At 47.8% G+C, this 14,700-nt stretch overlaps 1 protein-coding gene across 5 annotated transcripts in view; it reads right to left on the reverse strand.

Moving 5' to 3' along the window:
* Window positions 1-7,399, reverse strand: part of SUGP2 (SURP and G-patch domain containing 2) — a 37,309-nt gene extending 29,910 nt beyond the window's left edge. For 4 of the 5 annotated variants that reach the window (XM_066350543.1, XM_066350565.1, XM_066350521.1 and 1 more), the window contains exons 1-2: window positions 7,301-7,375; window positions 4,743-4,874 (exon numbers count right to left, since the gene is read on the reverse strand). In XM_066350543.1, coding sequence (XP_066206640.1) covers window positions 4,743-4,863 — 121 coding nt within the window. In that variant the 5' untranslated portion in view covers window positions 4,864-4,874; window positions 7,301-7,375. Of the gene's footprint in view, window positions 1-4,742; window positions 4,875-7,300 lie in introns of all 5 variants that reach the window. The other variant, XM_066350554.1, reaches the window with a different exon arrangement.
* Between the last annotated feature and the right edge of the window lie 7,301 nt (window positions 7,400-14,700).

Raw genomic sequence — 14,700 nt, forward strand, 5'->3', positions numbered from 1 at the left:
AGCGGACGGAACCTTGAGAGGAAAGCTATTTTCAGATAGGCTGAGTGAGGAGGGCAGCTCTGACAATATACTGAACAATGGAGACCTGGCATGAGGGGCCACACTGCGCATTTATGGGGGAGCCTTCCAGGCAGAGGGAGTGTGGGTACAAACCTGAGGTGGAACCAGCAGGGGACGAATATGCCAGAGAGAATGAAGAGCAAAGTGGTAAGAAGGTAACTCCTAAACACTGCTGTATATTGGAGTCCCTTGAGGACCCCCAGGCATCTTAATTCAATTAATTTTCATGTGGTATGACCTGAGTTTCAGGGTTCTTTTGTTTCTTTTTTTTTTTTTTGAATCATTTTATTCTTTATTTATTTTATTTTATTTTTTTATTTTTTACAGAGACAGAGAGTGAGTCAGAGAGAGGGATAGACAGGGACAGACAGACAGGAATGGAGAGAGATGAGAAGCATCAATCATTAGTTTTTCATTGCACGTTGCAACACCTTAGTTGTTCATTGATTGCTTTCTCATATGTGCCTTGACCGTGGGCCTTCAGCAGACCGAGTAACCCCTTGCTTGAGCCAGCGACCTTGGGTCCAAGCTGGTGAGCTTTGCTCAAACCAGATGAGTCTGCACTCAAGCTGGCGACCTCAGGGTCTCGAACCTGGGTCCTTCTGCATCCCAGTCCGAAGCTCTATCCACTGCGCCACCTCCTGGTCAGGCTTTTTTTTTTTTTTTTTTTTTTTTTTATATTCTACTTTATTTTTTTTTTTCCCTTTCTTTTCCTTTTTTTTTACAGACAGAGAAAGAGAGAGAGTCAGAGAGAGGGATAGACAGGGACAGACAGGAACAGAGAGATAAGAAGCATCAATCTTAGTTTTTCGTTGTGTGTTGTGACACCTTAGTTGTTCATTGATTGCTTTCTCATATGTGCCTTGACCGGGGGCCTTCAGCAGACCAAGTAACCCCTTGCTTGAGCCAGCGACCTTGGGCTCAAGCTGGTAAGCTTTTTGCTCAAACCAGATGAGCCTGCTCTCAAGCTGGCGACCTCGGGGTCTCGAACCTGGGTCTTCCACATCCCAGTCGGACGCTCTATCCACTGCGCCACCGCCTGGTCAGGCAGTATCAGGGTTTTTAAAAGGTTCCCAGATGATTCTAATGTGCAACAAATTTAGGGAGATGCGGACAGAAGGAAGGTACCAGATCAAGTCAGGCTCTCAAAGGGATGCTAGAGTACTCTGAGTAAGAAGTGAAGTCATAGAAGGACTCAAAGCAGAGGAATGACCTCACTGACTACTAAAAGGAATAGACCAAAAGGGACAAGAGTGAATGTGGATGTTCCAGCAAGGAGTCCACTGGGATAATTTAGGTAGTGATGGCTACTGATGCCGTGGTGAGGGAAGTAGCATTAGAGGTAGAGTTGTGGCTGGTTTCTACACAACAAGATTTTTTTTTTCTTTTTTTTTTAACAGAGATAGAGAGTCAGAGAGAGGGATAGATAGGGACAAACAGACAGGAACAAAGAGAGATGAGAAGCATCAATCATCAGTTTTTCATTGCGACACCTTAGTTGTTCATTGATCGCTTTCTCATATGTGCCTTGACTGTGGGCCTTCAGGCCAAGTAACCCCTTGCTCAAGCCAGCGACCTTGGGTCCCAGCTGGTGAGCCTTGCTCAAACCAGATGAGCCCACACTCAAGCTGGCGACCTTGGGGTCTCGAACCTGGATCTTCCGTGTCTCAGTCTGACGCTCTCTCTGCTGCGCCACCGCATAGTCAGGCCACAAGATTTTTTTGATGCCTTGTAAACCGGAAAAGTGCAGAGTAGAACAGACAGAAAGTCCAACTGATGAACCATGCAGCTCTATGACAAAAAGATGGTTCCAGAACCATCTAACATACTGCTTGGTTTTACTCCTGCCCAAACTTTAACTTTCTTGAAGTAACAAGAGAAGTACTGGTCTCTAAATAAAGAGAGGGGAAATAGTGAGGCAGACTCCCACACATGCTCAGACCGGGATCCACCCGGCAACTCCATCTTGGGCCGATGCTTGAGTACTGAGCTATTTTTGGCCCCTGAGGCTGATGCACTCCAGTGGAGCTATCCTTAGTATCTGGGACCACGCTCAAACCAAGCAAGCCACTGGCTGCAGAAGGGGAAGGAGGAAAGAAGGGGATGAAGAAGGGGTGGAAGAAGGGAAGAAGAAAGGGAGGAAGGGGAGATTAAGGAGGGAAGAAGGGGGGAAGAGGGAGAGAAGAGGGAGAGGGAGGGGGGAGAAGCAGATGGTCACTTCTCCTGTATGCCCTGACCCAGAATCAAACCTGGGACGTCCATACACTGGGCTGACATTATCCACTTGAGCCACCAGCTAGGGTCAAAAATACCAAGATTTGCCTGACCAGGCGGTGGCGCAGTGGATAGAGCATCGGACTGGGATGCAGAGGACCCAGGTTCGAGACCCCGAGGTCACCAGCTTGAGAGCAGGCTCATCTGGTTTGAGCAAAAGCTCACCCGCTTGAACCCAAGGTCGCTGGCTCCAGCAAGGGGTTACTCGGTCTACTGAAGGCCCGTGGTCAAGGCACGTATGAGAAAGCAATCAATGAACAACTAAGGTGTTGCATCGCGCAATGAAAAACTAATGACTGATGCTTCTCATCTCTCTCCGTTCCTGTCTGTCTCTGTCTATCCCTCTCTCTGTCTCTGTAATAAATAAATAAAATCAACAACAACAAAAAACCAACTAATTCCTTTTAAAAAAATACCAGATTAATCTCTATATATACATATACATGCATACATATGTACATACAGATATATATTTGTGTGTGTACACATACACACACAAGTTCAGGATTACTATTACTAAAACTGAAGGATGCATAGACCACACAACAAATATGGTTACTTCTGTGGGTTAAAGAAGCAGCTAAGAAGGCTTTTACATTTTACTCTTTAACTATTTAATTCTTTCAATCATATAGCTTTTTAAAACTCAATAAATTGGTTTCTCCAGGTCCAAAGCATGTAACCACAGTTATTCCCTACTGCAAACATTTAAGATTCACTCAACCAATGCTGAGAAACCCTCCTCCATGACAAGATTGGCTCAGGGGCTGGTGTAGCAGCAAACCACACAGATCCAGGGACAAGGTCTGAAGGAGGCCAGTGCACAGCAGAGAAGTGAGTGCACAGTGTACTTCCCTAGGGTCAGGAAGGGCAACCAAATCAACCAAAAGGTCTGCTGGGACTTCCTGGGGGAAGGTATCTGTGAGCAGGGTCTTAGTGGCCGAGGAATCAATCAGGCAGAACTGGAATGAGGAGAGATTCAAAGAACAGAGAGGTGGCACAGTATCACTGAAACACAAAGCCCCAGGTAAGGAGTAAGGGTTTGCAGCCTTGTGTGTGGTAGTGAGGAACCTCCACGCGGTCCTGTAATCTGAGTGGGCACCATTTTTTATTCTGTTGGCATGGAGTTTCAAAATTTTCCAAAGGGAAATGTTTTCAGGCAGGGCCTATTGTTAGCAGTCCTATAGCCCCTCACCCCACCCTCCAGTCTTGCACACATCCTTTTACCTTGCTGCTCCTGCAGTTATCTGAGGATGTAACCCCAAAGTGGGGAACCCCAAGAATCCAAGCAGTTTGGCATAAATTAGATCTGTAGTCAGGGCAATTTGAGGGAAATGAAGCCAGAAGCTGAGAGACCATTCAGGAGGAGATTACTGAAATAATCCAGACCAGAACTGGTAAGAGCTCAAACCTGAGTGGTGGTGGTAAGGATGGAGCCAGGAAATTGATTCAAGAACCAATCTTTAGCCCTGGCCAGTTGCCTCTGCAGTAGAGCGCTGGTCCAGCATGTGGAAGTTCTGGGCTCAATTCCCGACCAGGGCACACAGGAGACGCACCCATCTGCTTCTCCATCCTTCCCCCTCTCCTTTCTCTCTATCTCTCTCTACCCTTCCCACAGCCAAGGCTTTACTAGAGCAAAGTTGGCCTGGGTGATGGGGATGGCTCCATGGCCTCTGCCTCAAGCACTAGAATGACTCAGACTACAAGAGTAATGCCCCAGAGGGGCCGAGCATCACCCCTAGTGGGCTTGCCGGGTGGATCCCAGTTGGGTACATGCAGGAGTCTGTCTCTCTGCCTCCCTGCTTCTCACTTCAAAAAAATACAGGAAGAGCCTGACCAGGCAGTGGCGCAGTGGATAGAGCATCGGACTGGGATGCAGAGGACCCGGGTTCGAGACCCCGAGGTCGCCAGCTTAACTGTGGGCTCATCCGATTTGAGGAAAAGCCCACCAGCTTGAACCCAAGGTCGCTGGCTCCAGCAGGGGTTTGCTTGGTCTGCTGAAGGCCCACGGTCAAGGCACATATGAGAAAGCAATCAATGAACAACTAAGGTGTTGCAACGTGAATGAAAAACTAATGATTGATGCTTCTCATCTCTCTCCGTTCCTGTCTGTCTGTCCCTGTCTATCCCTCTCTCTGACTCACTCTGTCTCTGTAAAAAAAAAAAAAAAAAAATACAGGAAGAACCCATCTCTAGGTGGGGGATAGTTTCTGGGGAAGTTCTCCAATTAATGACAATACCTTCTTCTACATAGTGATTTAACAACCAGACCCAGAGAAAATTTCATCTTCCTTTAACAAATAAGGAATATAGCATTGAGGAGTCACATAGTTTGCCCAAGAGACTGAAATCCTCCTGCTCTGACCCTAAAGCCCAATTACCCCCCGCAATCAAGCAGTTTAATTTACCTTGAGCTTTAAATTGCAGAGGTTTGCCTACAGCTTCACCACTGGGGTCCATGTGATATCGGTTAGCTTTTTCTTGTAATACAGCATCAAAAGTCTCCTGGGCAATTCTCCTAGCTGCCATGTTTCTCTGACCTGTAGCCAGAGATGAAAAAAAGACACTAAGAAAGACAACTAGGTGGCTCTCTCTTTGGAGCAAGCCTGGCCTTTCCCCACCCCCTTCTCTCAGGGGTGTTTTCTTTGCTTCTCTCTTTCTCCTCAACTCCAGGGGCCCTTCTTTTGCCTTTGTAACTTGTTTCCTGAGTTCATTTCTTCTGCCTCTGTGACTTTCTAAATAAACTTTGTTATTAAAAAAAAAGGGGGGCCTGACTTGTAGTGGCGCAGTGGATAAAGCGTTGATCTGGAATGCTGAGGTTGCCAGTTCAAAACCCTGCACTTGCCAAGTCAAGGCACATATGGGAGTTGAAGCTTCCTGCTCTTCCCCCTTTCTCTCTCTCTCTCTCTAAAACGAAATAAATTAATTTAAAAAAAAAAAAAGGAAAATGACAACGAATGCTCTGAGAGCCAGCTCTGTTTCATCTAATCCTCAATGCAATAAAGCAGTATTCCATAATCCAGCACAATACTTCAGAGAAAGGTCAGATTATTATTATTATTATTTTTAACAGAGACAGAGAGAGAGATAGACAGGGACAGACAGGAATGGAGAGAGATGAGAAGCATCAATCATTAGTTTTTCATTGCGACACCTTAGTTGTTCATTGATTGCTTTCTCATGTGCCTTGACCACGGGCCTTCAGCAGACCGAGTAACCCCTTGCTCAAACCAGTGACCTTGGGTCCAAGCTGGTGAGCTTTGCTCAAACCAGATGAGCCCATGCTCAAGCTGGCGACCTCGGGGTCTCGAACCTGGGTCTTCCACATCCCAGTCCCATGCTCTATCTACTGCGCCACCGCCTGGTCAGGCGAAAGGTCAGATTATTTTAAGAGGCCTCTGTGCTCACACAGCTCACAGGTCTGTGTTGGCTGAGAAGGAGCAGGACAAGCATGATAATCGGACTGGACAAGTTATTTTGCTTTTCTGAGCCCATTTCCTCAGAATTCTTTAAAATCTCTATGAAAGAAATCCTCATCTCCTACGATTGCTGGAAGACTGCAAGAAGCAACACACTGCCCTGGCCGGTTGGCTCAGTGGTGGGGCGTTCGTTCTGCACATGGACTTCTCAAGATCGATTCCTGGTCAGGGCACACAGGAGAAGTGACCATCTGCTTCTACAACCTTCCCTCTCCTCTCTCACTTCTCCTCCCACCGCCATGGCTAGATTGGTCTAGCAAGTTGGCTTATGAGATTGGCTCCATGGCCTCTGCCTCAGGCACTAAAAGTGACTCAGTTGCCCAGCAATGGAGCAATGCCTCAGATGGGCAGCATGGCTTAGTAGGGGGTTTGCTGGGAGGATACCTCCCAGTCACGGTGCATGCAGGAGTCTGTCTCTCTGCCTCCCCACTTCTCACTGAAGAAAAATAAAAAATAAGTAAAAATTAGGAAAAATAAGCAACACACACAACTGAACATAACAGTGTAGGGGAATGAGAGCATAACCCTCTCTCTCACATGATGGTTAGTTAAAATGTAATTGTTATCTTCCCAATCAGGGCTACCAGACACGTTTCTAAGAACTGACTTCCTCTCAGAGAGAAGCCGCTTGGAGGAATTCCTGACTAGTGACAATGAACTAGTGACAGAATTATAGGGAAGGAACTCCCTGATCTCGGTGACTTTCAACAACCTAGTGAAGTGGATCCTGTTATGAATGACACTAAACAGAAGAAGAAATGGTAGCCTCAGTTTAAGTGACTCACCCAAGGTCAATCAGCCCAGACTGGAACCTGGCAAACACTAGTTGTGGGGACAAAGCCTGAAGACTAAATAGAAAAAGACTGAGAAAGAAGCAACACCGAGGAATCCTGTGATGGCCCGTGCTTAACAGCCAAGATATTCCTTCCAACTTGAAACCTCCAACTCAAGATCCAATCCTGCGCCTGACTGCCTTAGTCTTCTTTATAACCATCACCTCCTTTTCCACACTTCAGCCCTTTTCCTAGGGCGCCCCTTTTTCTTTACTGGCGAAGGGTCTTCGGGCTAGGTGGCCAGGGACGAAATCACGCGACCTAATCTTTCTGTGCCTCCGTTTTATCATCTATGAAATGGGAAGCTAATGGTGGGGGCTGTTGCAGGGACTGAAGCCATTAAAAATGGCAAAGGGCCGGGCACAGCACCCGGCCTCCATGATCGCCTCACGAGAAAGGACATGAGCAAGAAAACGAAAGAACCCCTTCGGGTGTGGCCCACCTGCTCTAGGCCTCGAGGACGAAGAAAAAGGGGCGTCAAACCCAGGAGGCCGCAGACTGCCCCCCACAGGCGACCCTTCCGGATGCGGCCGCTCCGCAGCCCGAGGGCCGAGGCTGGGGCGCAATCCCGGAGACCCGGAGCCAGAATGCACCCCCCCACCCCGGGACCCACCCACCAACGACGCTAGGGCCTGGGCCTCATCAGGAGCCTACCGCGTGCGGAGCCACCCCCGCCGACGCCTGAGACTCTTCAGCCACCGCCTTGGCCGCCGCCGCGCGAGGCGGGGACATGCAAATGAGCCAACGGTCTCCGCAGCGCCGCGCCGCGCAAGCGCAGGTTGACGCCACGCCCTCGTGCGCAAGCGCAGGCAGCTACCACCGCACCCTTTCGCACAGGCGCTCTGCCTGCTTCTCCAGAGCGGTCGCTCCTGAGGCGCAAAGTTTCCTTGTTAGGAGCGGCGATAACAGAGAGCAGTTCAGGACATAGGCAGAGACGACGTCGCCGCGCACTTGTTTGCCTTCTTGGCTCTACCTGCGCTCGCAGTCACCTTTGGTCATTCAGAGGGCTTTGCCCGGCAAGGGAGGCCGCGGGGAAGGCGGAGTGAGCGCGCCTGCGCGCGTACGGCGGCCGGAAGGGGTCAGAGGCTACGTCCCCGTTGACAGACGCAATCCACACCTTTTCCCACGTAGCCGCGAAGAGTCGGTGAGAAGCTGCAGCATCCTAGAACCTTTCACGCGCGGGGCTGGGAATGGGCTCCTCTTCAGGGTCGGGCTGGTGACTGTGGGGAGTCCTCGAGGACTTCGTTTTGGAGAATGAAAGGCACTTATAGAAGCCGCCCGAGGACAAAACCCCCCACTTCCCTGGCCTCCGCTTTCTTTTCATTCCCTTACATGTGTACCGAGTGTCTGCTGCGTGCCTGGCCCCGTCCTAGATAGTGAGGAGAAGATGGAGAATAAAATGGACTGGACCTAGCTCTCATGGAGATTAGATTTTATTGAGAAGGAAGCTAGACAATACAAGCAAGTAAGTAAATGAACCGTGTTTCACTAGTTAGAGATAATACTCAAGAGAGAGATGAGAAAGGAGATGGGGTTAGCTTTAATCAGAGTGATTATGAAGGATTTTTCTCGGATAGCTGAGAGGGATGACCGAGAGGCAGGGAAACAGGTAAGGAAATCTAGGAAAAGAACTGGTAAGGAGTCTGTGTTTTGTTCTGAGAGGGTTGAGACACTGCAGGGTGAGGGATTAGCAGGTGAGTAAGGTGGTCTCTGGAGAATATATGCACAGGGTGTGGCAGGGAGGAAGTGGACAAAGCCACCTGTTGGGGAGGTGCCTTGGTGTGGTATGGTGGGCGGAAAAAGATGAGCCATTCAAAGTCCCTGCATGAATAGAGCCCTGGTTGTCAGTTAAGGGCCCTGCTAATTCCCTTCCTTTCCCCCAACACCTTGCACCCATTGTGGAGGCAGGTCACTTCCTCCTCTCCTGGCCTGGGCTCACCCCCAGGTGGCTTCCAAATGACCATCCTCAGGCACCATCTTTCCCATTCACTCTAGATTGATACTTTTGTCTCCCACCTGGCCTGGTCCTGGGTGTGGGAGATACCAAAGGACCTCCGGGGTGGTCCCAGAGCCAGATACTGATCTATGCAGCTCAGGGCTGGGCAGAGAAAAGTTTTTGAGGTGGCGTTGTTACTGGACAGGAGACCTGGCCCTTCGGGTCTGCCCAGGACCAGCCAGTATTTGGGTTCTTGACTTCGTGCTGGAAATATTTCACAACACAAGTCCAGGTAATTTTAAAGTTGGGGACAATGAAACAAGGAAGAACCTAGAATAGAAGAAGCAATAGGAAGGTCTAGGCAGGGCTGGGAAGTCAGAGAAAAGGGGACCTTGGAGACATGTTAGCCCGGGATGGGCTGCTGCTGCCCCTTGCTCCCTTGGCTCCTCTGGCTGCAAGTCTCATGAGGACCTGTAGACTTGAGGATGCCTGTGTGGGAAGAACAGGAGAAGGGAGGTGGGAAAGGCTCAGACATGCTCCCTAGAGGGAGTCCTTCATCATTTTTTTTTTTTTTTTTTTTTTTGTGACAGAGACAGAAAGAGGGACAGACAGGAAGGGAGATGAGAAGCATCAATTCTTCATTGCGGCACCTTAGTTGTACATTGATTGCTTTTTCATATGTGCCTTGACTGGGGGGCTACAGCAGACTGAGTGACCCCTTGCTCAAGCCAGCGACCTTGGGCTCAAGCTGGTGAGCCTTGTTCAAATCAGATGAGCCCGCTCTCAAGCCGGTGACCTGAGGGTTTTGAACCTGGGTCCTCCGTGTCCCAGTCCTGTGCTCTATCCACTGCACCATTGCCTGGTCAGACCTCCATCCTTTTTTTTTTTTTAAAGATTTTATTTTTATTCATTTTAGAGAGGGGGGAGAGAGAGAGAGATAAGAGAGGAGGAGCAGAAAGCATCAACTCCCATATGTGCCTTGTCCAGGCAAACCCAGGGTTTCGAACCAGCGACCTCAGCAGTCCAGGTCGACACTATCCACTGTGCCACCACAGGTCAGGCCATCCTTTTTTGTGTTTTTTTTTTTTTTTTTAAAGAAAAAATGATGGAGGAGGAGAGAGAAAGGGGGGCAGAAGGAGCCAGAAGCATCAGCTCATAGATCCTTCTCACTTGTGTCTTAACAGGGCAAGCCCAGGGTTTCAAACCAGAGATCTCGACATTCCAAATTGAAGCTTTATCCTCTGCGCCACCACACATCAGATTGGTCCTCTATCCTAAGAACTTTTAGGGTGAGGATTTTAGGGGAGATCCTAGGAGAGGATCTCAATATTCATTAGCTCTCCAGATGTGTCCTTTTAGGGGCATGTCTTCACTGATTGGCTAGCACCATGGCAGGGGGCTCATCTGTCAATGCAGTTGGTCCTGATGTTAGACAAGACATCATTTGTCTGGCTTTGCTGCTTTTCTGGGCCTGGGGCTAAGACACAAATGAGGCTTAGATGTTATCCCTAAGGGTTAAAACTTAAGCTCTATTCTCCAACCTCCTTGTTTACTCTCTTGCTAAGGTGGTGGGGGTCATCTAACTCTCACAACTAGCAACATGCCAGGGGAGGAAAGGGCAGGGCAGGATCCAAATTGTATGACTAGCAATAGGCTAGTGGAGGAAAGGTTACCCTGGGGGTGAGGTCCTTGTTTTCCCAGTTGCTGGGCACTTAGAACATCCCAGGCTGGTGACCTGTGCCTGGCCTAGTCCTTGCTCTGCTTATGTCTCTCTACCTACCTACCACAGGGTGAGGGTGAGGGGTGCAGGCTATATCTGAGTGGCTAGGGAAGGCTCCCAGGGGGAGGTGACCTTGAAGGGCTGGTAGAGATGCCAGAGGGGCATGTCCCTAAGGGAGACTTGAAACAGAAGGGTTCTGGGCTTCACACAGGAAAGAATTCAGACTCAAGCCAGACAAAAGGTTAAAGTGGAAGCAAGTTGACTGAACAGAGAGGATAAGCAAGAAAAGCTACTTCACAGAGTGGTGGACTTCTCACAAGAGAAGGAAGAGAGACCCCAACTGTCTCTGGATGTTGAGCTTATATCTCTTCGTAGTTTCTATGGAAAATTACTGGTATAAGGAAATAGAGAGTGGCAAAGAGTTGGAATTAACTTTAACCTTTGCAAGATATATTTTTTGGTCTGTTTTTCTTTTATGGTATAGGTAAATCATAAGGTATGGGCAAGTAAATATTAACCAATCTTAGCAGGACTTTTCTTTGTTCCTAAGGTTCCTTGTGGTCTGCTTGCATCTTTGGTCAGCCGAGCTCTGGATCAGGCAGCACGTAGCAGGTTCCTGACTTAATTTTGTTTGACTTTAGTTAATTTATGTAGTTCTCACGCCCCTCTCCTATATTAGAAGTTTCTCAAAGGACTCGCTTGGAGGAAAGGTGTTAATGAAGCAGGACAGCATGATGACCAGCCTCTTACTGCCTTTATGACTCTGGCGGGTTCTTCCCTCTCTAAGCTTCCGATTCCTCATCTGTAAAATATGCATTCCCTTTTAAGACAGAGTGACCACTCTTTATTGGCCCACTTAGGTCTGAAGCAAGCAATATCAGGTGACAGAGCCAGGAGTGGCACCAGCTCAGAAGTTTCTGTACCTGGCTATGGAAAACTCCACCATCATCACTCTGGACTCCCCACTGAGAAACTGTCTCAAAACAGAAAATCCATATAGTTTTTCTTTACCTTTGACCTTGAAAATCCTTAGCAACCTCTAAAAAGAGTCTGTTTTGGGACAGAATGTGTCAGGGGACTATCTGCAACTGAGCTAGGTGGGCTGTTTGATGCCCTTATGCTCCACACCTGCACAAATAAATTTGGTCACATTACCTCTTAAGCAACAAAAGAAAGGAGACAATAAGTAACATTTATTAAGCTCTTACTGTATAACATCCTGTTCTAAGTGCTTTTTAGGAATTAACTGGTTGAATTTTCACTATAGCCTTATGAGGTAGATTCTGTGTTTATTCCCATGTCACACATGAGGGAATTGAAAAACAGGGAGGTTAGAGAAGGGTGTGGGATTTGAGTGCTCCGTCCACTGGCCCTAGAGCCTGTTCTCCCCCCTGGAGTGTCTGCACAAACACAGATGGAATTTTCACATCCTGTGCCACCTTTGCAAGGAGGTGCATGGACTAGGATAGCCTGTTTCCTATAGGGCCCAAATTTACACTTGGGTTTTTGCCGCAATCCAGTACTGCTGTCCTAGTACCCCCATGCTTTTGTCCTTCTAACACATTTTCTGTGTTGTGTGATTCTAGATTGGACCTGGGACTAGAAAACAAACAAATGGTTTTAAAAGACCATGTTAACCTGACCAGGTAGCTCAGTTGGTCAGAGCGTCATCCTGATATGCCAAGGTTGCAGGTTTGATTCCAGGTCGGGGCACATACAAGAATTAACCAATGAGTACGTAAATAAGAGGAACAACAAAGCAATATTTCTCTCTCTCTCTAGCAAGCTCCCTACCAGGTAGAGCTCTGCCTGTCTAGGCTACTGCTCCGTTGCTTGACAACCAAGCCATCTCATGAGGCAAGGCTGTGGAGCCATCCTCAGCACCTGGGGCCAACTTTGCTCAAACCATTTGAGCCACGGCTGCGGGAGGGGAAGAAGAAGAAAGAGATTGGGGGGAGAGGTGGAGAAGCAGATGATCACTTCTCCTGTGTGCCCTGAACAGGAATCGAACCTGGGACTTCTACACACTGGGCCAATGCTCTACTGCTGAGCCAATAGGCCAGGACTAGAACAATGTTTTGTTTGTTTGTTTGTTTGTTTTAATCTCCCACCTTGAGAAAAACTTTATTTATGAACATTGGAAGCAGTAGAAAACTGAGAAGCTCAATTTAGGTGCAACAAACATGGATATAATGCTATGCAACTCAATCCTTAAAGCAGCAGCCCTCAAATTTTAATATGGCCCTGTATATTGTTAAATAAGCAAGGCTAGAATGAGTTATAGAGGATTTGGTTTTAAGAATATATTGAGTGAGATGGCAATTACATGAAGTGATTTGAACAAAGGTGCATAAGCTTGAAAAAAACCACTTTGCATTGGTTTCATTAAGATGACTAGATTCTATAGAAGAAGAAGAGGTCATTTTCCCCAGCTTACTGTTGTTCAGTTTCTTTTTTTTTTTTTTTTTTTTGTATTTTTCTGAAGTTGGAAACGGGGAGGCGGACAGACAGACTCCCGCATGCGCCCGACCGGGATCCACCCGGCATGCCCACCAGGGGGCAATGCTCTGCCCATCTGGGGTGTTGCTCTGTTGCAACCAGAGCCATTCTAGAGCCTGAGGCAGAGGCCACAGAGCCATCCTCAGCACCCAGGCCAACTTTGCTCCAGTGGAGCCTCGGCTGCGGGAGGGGAAGAGAGAGACAGAGAGGAAGGAGAGGGGGAGGGATGGAGAAGCAGATGGGCACTTCTCCGGTGTGCCCTGGCTGGGAATCGAACCCAGGACTCCTGCACGCCAGGCCCACGCTCTACCACTGAGCCAACTGGCCAGGGCCTTGGGACAATGTTCTTAACCAACAGAGCTAACCAGCCAGGACTGCCAGTGCCCAATTTTTATTTATTGATTGATTTTAGAGACAGAGGAAGGGAGAGAGCAAGAAACATCGACGATGTCCACCCATTCATGCACCCATTGGTTGACTCTTGTAAAGCCCTGACTAGATTGAACCTGCAACCTTGGGTCACTGGGGTGATGCTCCAACCAACTGAGCTACCCAGCCAGGGTACTCTTGTCTTTTTTTTTTTTTTTTTAATGTCTGTTTTATTGATTTGAGAGAGAGTGAGACAGGAACATCAATCTTTTCCTGTATGTGCCCTGACCAGGGATCAAACCCACAACCTCTGCTCTTCAGGACAGTGCTCTAACCAACCGATTGAGCTATACGGCCAGGGAACAGGCACTCTTGCTTTTTAAGGATTGCTTTTATTTTTACTTTGGTTTATATTGATTCATTTTTTTCCCCTAACAACATAAAGTATTTATATGGGTTCCAAATTCAAACCTGTGAGACAGGTAGGTTCAGGGAGAACAATCCAGTTTCTAGCGCTCTGCACCGTCTTCTCTACCTCCATTTATAAATGAACTATTTCTATTAGTTTCTTATTTGACCTTTTTTATTTATTCATTTTATTAATTTTTATTTTAAGTTTTTATTAGTATAATGGTATACTGCTGTAACATAATATTGCTTTATGTAATTATAGATGTAACTATATAATAGAGGAATTTATAGTACTATAGTAATAATATGTACTATTACAATCACATTATGTATGAGTATGTCATATACAATTTCTTATTACAACACTCTTTGTTACCTTATATGTAATAGTGTAATCCTTTAATGTAACATTATTAAGCTATTGTTTTGTCCTTATTTTTTATTGTAAGGGTATACATTATATTAACATTCCAGAAGAGAATTACCTGTTATCTTCTGCACTTTTTTTTTTTTGTATTTTTCTGAAGCTGGAAACGGGGAGAGACAGTCAGACAGACTCCCGCATGCGCCTGACCGGGATCCACCCGGCACGCCCACCAGGGGGCGACGCTCTGCCCACCAGGGGCGATGCTCTGCCTCTCCGGGATGTCACTCTGCTGCAACCAGAGCCACTCTAGCGCCTGGGGCAGAGACCAAGGAGCCATCCCCAGCGCCCGGGCCATCTTTGCTCCAACAGAGCCTCGCTGCGGGAGGGGAAGAGAGAGACAGAGAGGAAGGAGAGGGGGAGGGGTGGAGAAGCAGATGGGCGCCTCTCCTGTGTGCCCTGGCCGGGAATCGAACCCGGGACTTCTGCACACCAGGCCGACGCTCTACCACTGAGCCAACTGGCCAGGGCCCTCTTCTGCACTTTTAGAAGCTCTAGAGATGTTGGGCTATCACCCTATCCTGTGATCCAGGTTATAAGAATTTCTCCAGGGTGTTGTTATAGCTCCTGCCCCAGTAGATGCTCCTTAAATGGTGACTAGGCTCCCAGCTGACCTCTTGCCCTCAGTGAAGCTTTCTTCTCATCTTCTTATCTCAGGAGCATCTGTCAGGAACCTGTTGCCTGATGAGAAAGGG

The sequence above is a fragment of the Saccopteryx leptura genome, chromosome 1, assembly GCF_036850995.1.
Source record: "Saccopteryx leptura isolate mSacLep1 chromosome 1, mSacLep1_pri_phased_curated, whole genome shotgun sequence".
Classification (NCBI taxonomy): Eukaryota; Metazoa; Chordata; class Mammalia; order Chiroptera; family Emballonuridae; genus Saccopteryx; species Saccopteryx leptura.